The sequence below is a fragment of the Eleginops maclovinus genome, chromosome 9, assembly GCF_036324505.1.
Source record: "Eleginops maclovinus isolate JMC-PN-2008 ecotype Puerto Natales chromosome 9, JC_Emac_rtc_rv5, whole genome shotgun sequence".
In the NCBI taxonomy this organism is placed as follows: Eukaryota; Metazoa; Chordata; class Actinopteri; order Perciformes; family Eleginopidae; genus Eleginops; species Eleginops maclovinus.
The window spans coordinates 17,312,712-17,325,872 of NC_086357.1; the positions used below are offsets into that span (position 1 = coordinate 17,312,712).

Below are 13,161 nucleotides of genomic sequence, written 5' to 3' on the forward strand. Positions count from 1 at the left end.
ACATTAGCAATACACTGCTCTCTTAAAATTGTGGAGTCCAGATGTCTTCACTCCAGTAATGCTTGGAAACATCCATGGTCGAAAAGTCCAAAAACATCTGACAAGTGACCCAAAGGAGTCACAGAAATATATTAGAATCGTAACCAGTAACACTGAGCTCGTTGTTGTAGAAGCAGGCTTATGATTGGCAAGTGGACAGATCAAACTCCCACGGTGTTTGAGAGGGAGGTAAAAATACTGTTTCGTTTGGACATTGTATCATCTGCAAAATCCCTAAAAATGCTGTGATTTTTTTATATTTCATAAATGTTTGTACTGTAGGGATAACTGAACAAAAAATGTGTAATTTAAATATAAGTTAGTAATACAGTTATGATTTAAAAACATTAAATATGATATCCAAAATGGTGGCTTCAGGGCCTTTGCAATTAATAGTTAACATTCCCAAAAAGTTATTTTCTAATTAAAGATATGTTTTTAATTGATGACTTCACTGTTTAATTACATTTTAAGCATTTTTTATGATGTTCTAAACCTTAGTTAAGCAACAAATAACGAAGTAGAGGCTTAACATTTTGGAAGTATAATATATTGTTGCAGAGATTGTATTTCCAACCTTTATGAATTGCTTTCTTACAGTAGGTGATTCTGATGTGCAGCTGTTGCCTTTCTTTGTTGACCTTTCTTTGAAAAGAGCTGTCAAAATATTAACATATATCATACGGATAATATAAAAAAATCATTCCCCCCCCCCCCCACTGTGCAACACGCTTTATAAACATCTAATTCTGACTTTAAAAGCTTACAGATTGGTGTTCTTTGGAGGGTAAATTAAAATAAAATGATCTTCTATATTTAAAAAAAAAGGTGCTGTACAAACCCAGAGCGCTGTTTTAAAATGCCAAGAGGATTAATGGCTATGATAAGTGGGGTTAGTGTATTAAGCTAAGTCCTTTGAGTGCTGCCATTTTTATTTCAGCTATAATTTGTGGAACATGGATTTAAATGATTACAAAGACAAAAAGAGAAAACGGCAGGAGAGACAGAGAGAGAGAGAGAGGAGAGACTGTGTCTTACGGTACAAGAAAACAGTGCAAAGGTTCATGCCTCTCTGGGCTCGCTATGCCTGGATGCCAGTGAACTACAGTGAAACAGACGGAGAACAAACGTGAACACAGGCAGACATTCATACACGCACACTGTGACTTTTTCTGCATGACTGGAGGTACATGTCGCGAGCTGCAGCGGGGGCAGAGGGCAGATGGTGTTTTTGAGGTGGGAGGTTAAAATATGGAAAGGTAGACGAGGTCTGTGTGTGTGGTTGTGTGTTTATGTGCATAGATAGTTCTTGCTGAGCTGGTAGCACTCTCCCATTTTGAAGGTAAAATACAATTATCCTACTTTCCTAAAATATCACATGAAGCAGTGAATTTCTCTCTGATCTACTTAATTTGGTTAAAATAAAAAGCAGGAACTTTGGTTCCTACTTTTATTCTTTCATGATTTTGTAAAATAAGTATTTTACTGCTCTAATTCTACGATAACCATAGAATTAAAAACCTTTTGGGCATATTTTCCTACTTTTGGAGAGGTAAGCGTTAGTTCATAGGCTCATGTGTGGTCCCTCTATAATCCTCAGCGCTGTTAAAGAGAAATTATTAAAATTGTCTCAAATTAAGATTAAAACATTTTCAATTCTGACTGTGACTCTGAAAGACTCATACAGAAAATAACAGGATGTTGGATAAATGGGAGGATGTCTCCATCTAGTGTTTATTGCTTTCTTTTTTTTGGCAGCACAGCATTTTGAACATCCAAAGTTAATTTGTATTGCTTTTATCATTAAAACCATTACAATTTATACCCAATTCCTGCTTGAAAAGCAAAAGTGCAAACATTTTATTTACATTTTGGGAGAAACTTATCTAGGCAAATGAAAAAAACATGCCTGTGTAGTAAGGTATATTTCAGTAACTAGAAAGAGGAAGTAGTTTTTAATCTTCCTTACACAAGCACACTAGATACCAGCAAGCTGAAGACCAAAGATCACACTTCAGAACACAGAGTAAAAACAAAAGTCTTTACTTAACACTAGATAAAAATTGAGAAGACAAAATGACACAGATATAGGGGTGCAAACAGACTACCTCAGATAAACGACAGGGATATACCCTTTGCCCTTCTATAAAGCATGGCTAATCGTTCCTAATGATAAATAAGTTCGTATAATGCTGTTACACCGTGTCTTTCGCAAAAATAGTCGCCAAAATCAGTCAAAACTGAGAAATATTTTTTTGTCAAATATGATACAATTCCATAATTAAACAAACACTTAAAAAAGGATGAAAAGTTCAAATTAATTCTTTGTCATTTCAAATCTCTTTGCTCTGGCAAATCTTTATCTGTATCTTCATCCATTGAGAACATGTCTTTATTCATTGACTGAAAATGTGCTGACCTCTGTAAACCATTTCCTTTCTACTTCTTTCCCCCCCATCTCCCACAGTTTGGTAAGAATCTGAGTCCCTTTGTTGGCTGTAGACAGGAGATATTTCTTGTTATCTGGGTATTTTGTTGAATTGTACCGGCCATAAACCAGAGACTGGCACAACCGACCGAGCACCAGCAGGTAGAGGCATTCCCTTTCATCATCATTGAGTATCATGATGCTCTCCCAGCCTCTTAGGATTGCTCCACCTACATCCAATGGACTGGGGTTCTCCAGCATCATGTACGCGATAGTTATTGCCAGTTCAAATACATAGCAATCTTTCATCAGGAAAGAAAAGTCAAGCACGCCTGACAGCTTATGATGACCATTGCCTACAGGTGTGACAAGGATGTTTGTGTCGTTTGTGTCTCCGTGTATTATTCCTATAAAAAAATAGAATAAACTTTGTGTCATTGAATGTACTGTTGGGGAGGAACGGTACACTTATTTGAACAAATGCACATTTTTCATAGAGGCAATCCAGCGATTGAATTCTGATATCTGTTACCATAGTGTAGAGGTATTTGGCGCTGTTTATCTCTTTTGGACTTCTGATCAATTCAACTTAAGTGAGATTTTGTTTATACACTTAATGATAAACTTCATTGATACATTGGAAGAGGAATTGGCCACCCTTATTGGCAATAGAAATGTTGAGATAGCAAACCCCAGACTATATTCAACGTCCAAAGGGGGTCATACAAGTGTGAACCAAATGTCATGGTAATCCAACCAATAATTTAGCAATTTCAATCATAACTGCAAATTTCAACTTTCTAGTGTTACTAGAGAACAAAACAAATCAGGAGACCAAAGACAGAAGGATTCATCTTTTGGCGATTTGTACAAAATATGACCTTACTCTGTTCAGGAGTTGTGGAGATATTTTACTACAAACCAATGTTGGGGACCAATAGAGGGACATTAATTCTCATTACAGCGGTTTTAAGGTAATGGGAAAATTGTGGTTAAAATAATGGTTAAATGGAGCACATGGACCACAGACTGCACATGCTAATGTTACGGATCCCTACAAAGGCCACACTGCTTCTTGCATTGTCACTGATCAGATAATTGGTCCTGAATTACGTTGTGGAATTGTCCAATATGGACATAATTCTTTAGGATATTGGACTGGATTAGCATGCACCCTGTTAACAATTACAGGACCACAATTTAACTAAACAGCAGAATCTTAAACAGTGAAATAGTTAACGATAGAATGCAGAACATAACACAGTAGACTCATTATATGCATTACCTTTTTGGAAACAGCTGATTTTGGGCTGCACGTGTGATTTAAACTTTTCGATGACTGCTTGGATCACTTCCTGCAGGGGATCTCCATCCATCATGGATAGGTAGCGCTCTATGAGATGGATGTTGGATAAACTCCATTGCCTATCACAATTATAGTTTAAGACATCCAGGTTTGGAGATTCCAGCTGGGAGAAAAATGTAAATGTTTTCAATATTAGATCTTTTTTTTATCAAAACTTTTTGATCAGTCTGACTTATAAAGGACATTTACAGTTGACATAGCTAGCCTGTTTGCCAATATTTTCACTATAGCTCTACATCAACTACTGACAATATAATTGTGTCTTTAGTAGACAAAAGTTGAATAGGCATAAAATACAGTACCTTTATGTGTATTAGAAATATGTGGAAAGACAAAACGTTTACATTTCTACTTACTTGTTGCAATGTCTTGTCCATGGAAGCAATAAACCTGCCCACATGATAAAGATCTTCTACAGTGCCGGGGGATTCTGCCAAGGTTTTTCCAGGAAGATAGGTCATCAGCCTCACACAGTAGGTCTGAGCCCCATGTCCGCAGTCTAATAAGGTAAGGTGGATACACAAACAGGAACATTTTGAGTTCGGTATCATAGCATCATAACTCTTGTATTGCCTGGTTAAGAACTTGAAAGATTCACATAACACTGTATCATAATGTACAAATGGCCTTGCCTGTATTTTCTCTAAGATAATTTACACTGGGCAGAGCTATATAAGTTGGTTTCATTAAATAATGACATGTATACATTTTGTTTAATCAAAATATATTATACAACTAATATAACAACTATAGAACAATACATTTCAGATAGTTAACCTGGTTGGGCAGCCTTTGTTCGACTCAGACCTCCCTTTTATGACATCCCATTCCAAATTCTTAGGCATAAATATGAAGTTGGTCCCCCCCTTTGCAGCTTTAACAACCTCCCTTCTAGTTCATACCAAAGGTGTTCAATGGGGTTTAGGTCAGGGCTCTGTGCTGTACCAAACTCATCCAGCCATGCCTTTATGGACCTTGCCTTGTGCACTGGGGCACAGTCATACTGGAACAAAAAAAAGTCTCCCGGCTGTTCGGGAGTTGCCGGGGGACGGCTAGCAGAAAACATCCAAATGACTCATATTCAGATACAAAAGTTTACTAGTTGTTGAGGATGAAAATATAGCAAGAATGACAGTACTTCAGAATTTATGAAGTAGCATGTTTTTTTGATAAAATGACTTTTTTAAATAGTTAACACTGGCGTTTTTCAACATTTTAATCGGCCATGTGTGATTTTCTTTTTTTTTCGTTCTCTACTGAATGCCTTCAAGCCATCAGTGCGTTTGACGTCATTTCTAAACTGCCAGATATAGCTGGCAGTGTGCCTCCTGTAGCAGGAAATAGAGCAACAATGCACATGCCGCAAATATGTAGAAGCAAAAATATGGAGAAAAAAAAACACCTACCTACATTCATTAATGATGGCTGATTTTAACTCTAGTCCGTGGAATTGATTGTAATTGGTTCAATTTAATACAACACAAAACCTATTTCGGGATATAGGATAATTGAAGTAAGATGATACATACTTAGTTAGTGACGTTCTTTAAGGAGTGGGTCAATTTTTTGTATTCTTAAGGGCAAAGGCACCTTCAGATATTAGTTCAACCAAACACCTCTTCAGCATCTACTTGAGATTCACTCAGTTGTCTTTGTTTTTTATGACTCAAGCAAACTAAAATTTAATTAAATTGGACTGTGAGGATGTTTTTGATGTTACCTATTTCCTCCATACTCATCAGTTTCCCCGTGGTGGTGGTGGGCAAGGCGGTTTGAGCAGGAACTCCATGCTGGTGTAGAAAGGACATGGCAAAAGTCTGAACCTCCAGCTGAGTGGCATTTTTGCTGTCGTCAGAGTTCATGATCTTCAGGACATAATTGGTACCCTCTGTGTCCACAATGAGGAAGTTCTGGTCAATATAACTAGGCAGGGTGGATATCTCAGTTATGGTCACTCCATAAAGTTGCAGTGTCAGTTCAGTTGCCTGCTGCGGGGTGAGTGTTGGCCTTTTTTCTGCTCATACAGTAAGAGAAAAATCACAACACAATGTTGTACAAGCTTTGGATGACCTGCAAATCTGCCAAGGTTCACACAAAAATCAGAAGCATATTTTGAGGTTGTCGGTCATAAGTGGTTCAAGTTAAACTAATTAAAGGCGTTGAGCAACCCTTCTGACAGGACCCAACTTGTCTGTACTAAAATGTTGTGTCTCTGCTGTGTCTCATGAAAATGTGACTTTCTGAGAATAGTAAGCATGATCAGGAAATGTACAATTATCAATGTGATAGTTAGAGTATTACACAATAGATTATTATTATTCATAAATGAATATGTCATGTCATACAAACAACAGGTGGAAAAAATACCAATTTGCCAAACTAAACAAATAATGGAAATAGTAGAAATAATAAACTAAGTCCAATAAGCATTTTGGCTACTACAATACACATTTATTTAAAAGGAAAATGAGAACACATTTGGAAAGCCGTACTAATGACATGTTTTGCATGACTTAATACACATCTGAGCGCTTGATGTACTATGCCTACCAGTAATTTAACAGAAATATTAAAAAATGAAATACTGACGATATGCTAAAACTAATATTTACACTATTTTAACTTTCATGAGTGCAGCAGGGTACTTACACAGTAAAATACTTAGAGTGAGAACCTTTTGTGATTCAAATTCGAAAATAAATCAAGGAAGCGATTGAACAACCCCTCTGGAACGGGAATATCTGGACAAACAATCTACCAGAAACCTGCAGGTCGCTGCATCTTTTACTACTCTTGAATCCAGGCTGAAAACATTTCTTTTTGCAGCTGCTTTTAATTTAACTATCCTATTATCTAACATTGCACTGTAACTTTTATTCATGTATTTTATACCTGTGTTATTCATGTCTTTGTTTTGTAATAATTGTTTTTCATTGCCATTCATTCATGCTCATGCGTTTCTTTATGCTCTTAATGTCTTTCATTTGTAAAGCACTTTGAATTGCGTTGTGTTTAAAGGTGCTATATAAATAAAGTTGCCTTGCCTTACTCCTGTATCAGCTCATGCTTCCAAGACTCCTTCAGGACCCATTTCTTCAGAAAAGCTACACATCCAACCCAGTGCAGAGATTCTTCAATGATACCAGAGGAGTCGGATGTTCACACTTATCTAATGTACTGTTTGTGCTGTGATTAATGTTAATGCTGATCCCGGAATGCTGTATCTAATTCCTTCCTATGAAAAGCAAAAATGTTCTGATGCAGCTTCACACAGAAGCATTCCATTGGCACAGAAAATGAAGGAAAAGTGCAAATACTTAGTTAATAAAAAACAAATAATTAGTTTTGCTAGCCCAGTATTTTGGAACCTATAGTATTTAACTGCTTTTGCTCTTACCACATATAACTTGGGTGGTGCTAAATCAACCAAAACAGAAATCTTAAGGAAGGCCATTTTCTACGCCCAGTCTGTGAAATCGTCCCAAAATCAAATCAAAGGCAATAGTCTGCATGACTAAAGGATTATCTGTAGATTTGCCTTTGTTTTCCACTCATTTGATATATAATAGCAGATGTGCCCTTACCCATTGTCTTTCAGTAGATGATGCTGGAAATAAGAGAAAGTACAGAATGTACATCTCATGACTTGTAGCACAAGTTTTCATACTTTTAACAAGGAGCCAGTCCAACCACCACGCCTCCCTGTTAAAGGTATAATTCGACTTCTCCTGAAAGCGATGCTCTGTTCCAGGAACAGCCTGCAGACATTAGCAGGTTTACACACATTCACACATGGAAGCTGCCCAGTACAACCACAGTCCGATCTTCTGACCACTGAGCAGTTGGGGATAGGGATCTACCCATAGGATCTAGCTCAATTTCTCAGTGGTGGTAATGAGGGACGGGCAAATGCCGCTTTTCACTTTCCCGACCTCAATTGATCCTGCCAGTCTGGGATTGCTCGCTTCACTGTAGGCAACTATTGTATTTTATTCACATACGGACAATTGTTTTGCCAGTGCCTATCCCAAAGTAATTTTCCACAATATGAAAACAGTGGTGGTGATATACTTACTGTATTCGTATTGAAAAACCTACTCAAACTATTTTGCATAAATGTGTTTATTTTGAAAGAAGACATTTTGTGTTATTTAATTTTGTCAAAAAGTATGTTTTTAAAAAACGGTAATTTACAAATGTTTTATTTTTTGCATTTATTATGATACAAGTTTGCATGTATGACTTGAGGAATATGCATTTTAAAATGATCAATCGACGGTGATTATTAGTTCCATAACTTGGCAAGAATACCCATGATCCCATGCGTTTATAATATCACAATCGCAATATTGTCGACATAATCTCAAAATGACTTTTGTTTTTGCCTCCATCTGAGTCAGGAGCTTATGATGGCCACAGGAAGGCAGTATAACACTAGATTTTGTAAACAGCTGTAAAGCCTGGAGGACACACAGCACTGTAACATCCTAGGTTTTCATAGCACCTCATCAAATAAAATAACACTGGATGGAATGAGTTCGCAGAATTATATAAAAATGTCCAACTTAAACTAAATGTACTTACTAGGAAATTGTTATACATTAACAAAATCAAATCTGAAAACTGATATGCATCAAAGAATATTTGGTGTTTGCATGATGAGTACAGCACCCAAGATTCAAGTGCATCTGAAACATAGCAGTAACAAGTTAATTATTAACTACACTGACCAAGGTTTCTGTTGTATAATATTGTAATAACTCTAAAGAAATGTTTTACAATGCAGGTCAAAGAACATGGACGTGAATTATCTAACGTAAAAAGGGCTTAAAAGGGTGGCTGTTAGTCAGTAGAAGAAAAGATGATAAAGATACAAATATGACAGTAAGTTTGGCTCTTTCAACAGCACTCAAGTTAATTATGAATGGTGTGCAATGGCAAAAATAGAAATGGTGAGACAGTAGCGATCTCCAGCATGTTTTAATATGCTACTGGCGTAAAGACACATATAAAGTTTTGTGAGTGAAAAAATTGGTGCAACCAGACAGCAAAAAAACACCTGTCAAACTACTCATATCCACAACAGCATGTGTCTGTTTTAGCTGATTTAACCACTAATTAATTAGAAAAAGAAAAGGTAGTAAAAGAACAGCAATAAATATATGAATAGCTTCCATTCAATGGTTTCTCTCATATACATTTGTGTGTAATGTTCTAATATCACGTTTATGCCCACTTGAACAACTGAAGTCAAGGGAAGAAATGCAGTTTTACTACAAATGTTTCTTACCGCCAAACTCATACACACAGTTATTCTAAACATTGAGGTATTTCCCAGTGAAAGTGATGGTTTTTTTTGTCTTGGATGACAGAATTTGTATTTCTCAAATATGTTTAACTGATAAGGCTGCTTTGGTTTAAGCAGTGATAAAGAAAAAGATTGAGGTTAAAAAAGAGGTTTTTATTTCAACATGATTTGATACACCTTTGGCATTTTCCAACATGTAATAAAATGAATGTCCATCCATGTGGCTGGGTAACATACAAAGGAGCACCTAGATATGCAAGTCCTCTGGACTGTATAAGCCCTCATGACGTAAGGCAACTATCACACATGATTGTGTTTCTTAAATTATAGTTTAAAAAAGTCATCTTCCTTAGGAGGATGTACTCAAAGCCCTTTTTCCTAAAGGATTTCTAATCCTTTTTTCTTATTGTTTCGATGGCTATTAGGCTTTTGCAGTACATGATTCATTTTCATTATAGAGTATCAATACTTCCACTTGCATACAGTCTTTTGCTACATTTACCCAAATATGATTCAGACACTGCACTATTCATACCACAATATGTCTGAATCTCAAGAGTAAACTGTGTTGTGAGTTTACTATTAAAACACAACGTATTGTTTTAACTGGTAATCCTAAATGCATACTTTTTTTTACAAGTAGCTCTGTCTAATCAGTCCTATTGCACTTTGAAATGTGTGAATAGTTTACCATACTTCTCACTTTTTGTCACTGAATTTAGCGGCAGTCTGAAACCACAACTTCTCCACCTGCTCCTTTCCGAGCTCCCATAGCTGACGGAGAATGTGGACACCTTTCTTGGACGTTATCATCAAATACTCTGCGTTCTCAGGATGCAAGCTCACAGAGTAACGAGCTAAAACTATCGACTGGCAGAAGCGGGACAGCACCAGCACATAGAGACAATCTTTCTCAGCTTCGTTGAGGGGAAGGAAACTTTCCCAGCCTGCAAGGACAGGTCCACCCACCTCTATGGGTTTAGGGTGCTCAGTCATCATGTACATGATAGCGATGGCTAGCTCGTGGATGTAGTAGCCGCTGTTCATGTCCCCAAAGTCAAGGATGCCAGAAATCCTATGGCCACCTCTCTCGTCAGGTTGTACGAGCATATTGAGGTCATTGAAGTCACCGTGGTTTATGCCTTAGAAAAAGGAAGCAATAAGTTAATGGGAATCAAAACGACTTATCACTCATGTATACGGTGACAATCTATACTGACAGTATTCAAGGTGCCAAAAAGCTGTGTCAAGGGAGCTGAGTCAAAGAGTGTTTGTAAAGTTAATATTATACCCACACTTTCGGAAATTGCAGCGTTTCGGGATCACAGAGTTCTTGTACTGATAAAGGACCGATTTCACAACTTTCTCCAGAGGATCTCCATCAAATAAATGCATGTATGCTTCCAGGAGGGGAAGATTTGACAGACTCCATATGAAATTCTCTCTCTCCAGAACGGCGAGGTTAGGGTGCGCCATCTAGAAAATAACATAACATAATAATACCAATAAGCAGCATGCAGAAAGAAGAAGTTAAAGTCAGAAGTAAAAGGAAGGTAAGTAAACATTTTCTCAGCAACACTTGAAGTAGAGCATTAAGCTAAGCAGTGAAGGGCTAGAGCTTTATTATATGGGTTTGTCCTTGTAGATATTGTCATTCAAGACAATTTCAAAAAGTAATCTTGTACATTGCTTTGATGTCATAACAATTTGGGGAAATTAAATTTGACGGAATAAGGAAAAATAATTCCAATGATCAAAAAGTGTTACCGTTATACCTCTTGTAGGAATGTGTCCATTGTGGCTGCCATCTTGCCAGTTTCAAACAGCAACTGCGGTGTTAGAGGAACCTTGGATATAGTGGTTCCAGGCAAATAAGTAAGCAGCCGCACCAGGTATTTCTGACTGCCATAGCCACAATCTGTCAACGGTAAAGACAGGATAAGAATTACAGCTATTCCTCTCAGGCACTTAGCCCTCATAAAGCATGAACTGTATGTGGCCTTGCTCAGGGTCACACGTGTGACTAGGGTGGTAGCTTTACAGTTTAGGCATTATGTTTAAAACTCTACACATTCACCACAAAACCTTACAGGGAAACATTATGCATATTTTGCCAGGGGACATGCAGGGAGATAACCATTAGAACTCACATTTGTGTCAATACATTACACATAAACTATCATCTGAATAAGCAAATTTGGTCACATTATTCCTTTTGCTTGCAGGTGTGACTGATCTCATACCTATTTCTTCCAGGCTCATCAGCTGTCCTGAAATGTTTGGAATCGCTGTTTGGGCAGGAAGTCCATTCTGGTTCAGGAAGGACATGGCATGCGTCTGCACCTCAACCAGGGTGGGGTTCTTACTGTCTTCTGAGTTCATTATCTTCAGGACGTACTCACCACCCTCGATGGGAGCTATGAACAAGTTTTGGTCATCGTAGCTGGGAAGAGAGCTGATTTCTGATGCCGTCAGCCTAAAGAGCCTCTTCACCATCTCAGCCACCTGAGACTGGCTCAAGTTGGGCTTGGCGTGTTTCACTGACATTATTGCTGAATGAAAACAACCAGAAATTTCATAAACAAAAGCATTACAGTAACTTGTACAGAATAGTGTATAACAATTTAAATTCCAACTTCAGTCAAGTGTATTACAGCTAGGTTCTTTAAGAAATGACATATTCATGTGATTTATCACAATTTCATAACGTTTGTTATGAGATAGTGATGAAGAATCTGAGCATGATATTGTTGATGCAGAACTGTTAATAAATACATCAAAGTTCCATGACTTTTGACTTGATTAATTTATAATTAATTTACCTAGCTCAAATGACCCACATTGTAAAGTCTATCTTTTCCAATGTGATGATTTCTAGTTTTGATGATGTTCATTGCAAGAAAAAAAGCTAAAGATCTTTTTTTTTTTTCTTGATCGTTTGGAACCTTTGATAGCAATTTGTCGATATTTTCTGAAGTCTTAAACACACTTAAATCATTGTTTACTTGCAGTAGTACAACTTCTTGCAAAGTTTGACCTTTATTCGAATATAACTACAGCTGCACGCTTGATGTTTTTTCCATAGCCTACTAGCCCTCTGGCAATTGTTTTAGCAGGCTATAATTTAGTGCATTTTCTTCTGGAGGATTTAATGGCATCAACGCAGATTAAAGAAAATAGATCGCCACATACTACACAATGTACACGTACACACAGCCTAGTTTCTAATATATCAAGTCAGAGTTTGAGCTATGACTTGATCTGTGTAAAAAAACAGGTTGCTCTCTACACACTGCAGGAGATAACAGTATGCAAGTCGCATGAAATAGCAGCAATAATGTAATAGTCACGTTTCTGTAAACCTACCTTACGATCTGTATAAAACACCAGGGGATTATAGTAAACTAACACGTGAACACCTCACATACATTGCTAGACTCTTGGAGCAGACTAGTGGTACGGTCGAATAGTCAGTTTAGTTTAGGAAGGTTCCTAACCTAGTGAAATGACCTCGAATTACCTCAGTGGCCGCCATGATAAGAGCTGTTCGAATTCTCTAGATAGGAAAGGAGCTTTGGCACTTCCTTTATAACCCCCTTTAGTTTAGGAAACACTTCCTTTACGAAAGGAAAGGAGAGACTGCAGTCCCACAATGCCTTGCGGCCGCAACATTTGCCGTGACACAACATTCGGACGTTCACGGAAACAGCCGATCGTGAGGAGAAATGCGTTTCATGAAAGAAACGGTGCTTATTAAGCAATTTAAAACGTATACCGTAACTTGCTTAAGTGCTTTGTTTTGAATGTTTAGCACTATATTAATCAAAAGGCGAAATATGAACGTTAGTTTTTAACTGAAATGATTAAATAAAGTCCACATTGCACAGTGTTTACTGAACTGTGTAGGGTTTCTTAAACGTTTTAAAACATGTATGAATTGTGATATACAAAGTGATAGGTTAAGGCATAACTAGTTTATTATAAATACAATTGTATTTATTTTTAAATATTTCATATAAT

The 13,161-nt window shown here is 37.2% G+C and overlaps 2 protein-coding genes across 4 annotated transcripts; both read right to left on the reverse strand.

Annotated features, from left to right (window-relative positions):
- Nucleotides 1-1,841: 1,841 nt before the first annotated feature.
- Nucleotides 1,842-7,497, reverse strand: LOC134870029 (hydroxylysine kinase-like). Its single transcript, XM_063892027.1, has 5 exons — nt 7,418-7,497; nt 5,554-5,847; nt 4,190-4,332; nt 3,753-3,936; nt 1,842-2,874 (listed from the first exon to the last, which is right to left on the reverse strand). Exons 1-5 carry the CDS (start codon nt 7,419-7,421, stop codon nt 2,432-2,434), a joined length of 1,068 nt encoding a protein of 355 aa, XP_063748097.1. The 5' UTR covers nt 7,422-7,497; the 3' UTR covers nt 1,842-2,431.
- A 1,782-nt stretch (nt 7,498-9,279) lies between these two features.
- Nucleotides 9,280-12,758, reverse strand: hykk.2 (hydroxylysine kinase, tandem duplicate 2). 3 transcript variants are annotated; one of them, XM_063891351.1, is made up of 5 exons: nt 12,662-12,758; nt 11,385-11,693; nt 10,917-11,059; nt 10,437-10,617; nt 9,280-10,283 (listed from the first exon to the last, which is right to left on the reverse strand). In XM_063891351.1, exons 2-5 carry the CDS (start codon nt 11,686-11,688, stop codon nt 9,841-9,843), a joined length of 1,071 nt encoding a protein of 356 aa, XP_063747421.1. In that variant the 5' UTR covers nt 11,689-11,693; nt 12,662-12,758; the 3' UTR covers nt 9,280-9,840. The 3 variants fall into 3 exon arrangements, with proteins under 3 accessions (XP_063747421.1, XP_063747420.1, XP_063747422.1); XM_063891350.1 differs by having other exon boundaries at nt 12,508-12,748; XM_063891352.1 differs by having other exon boundaries at nt 12,639-12,747.
- Nucleotides 12,759-13,161: the final 403 nt, after the last annotated feature.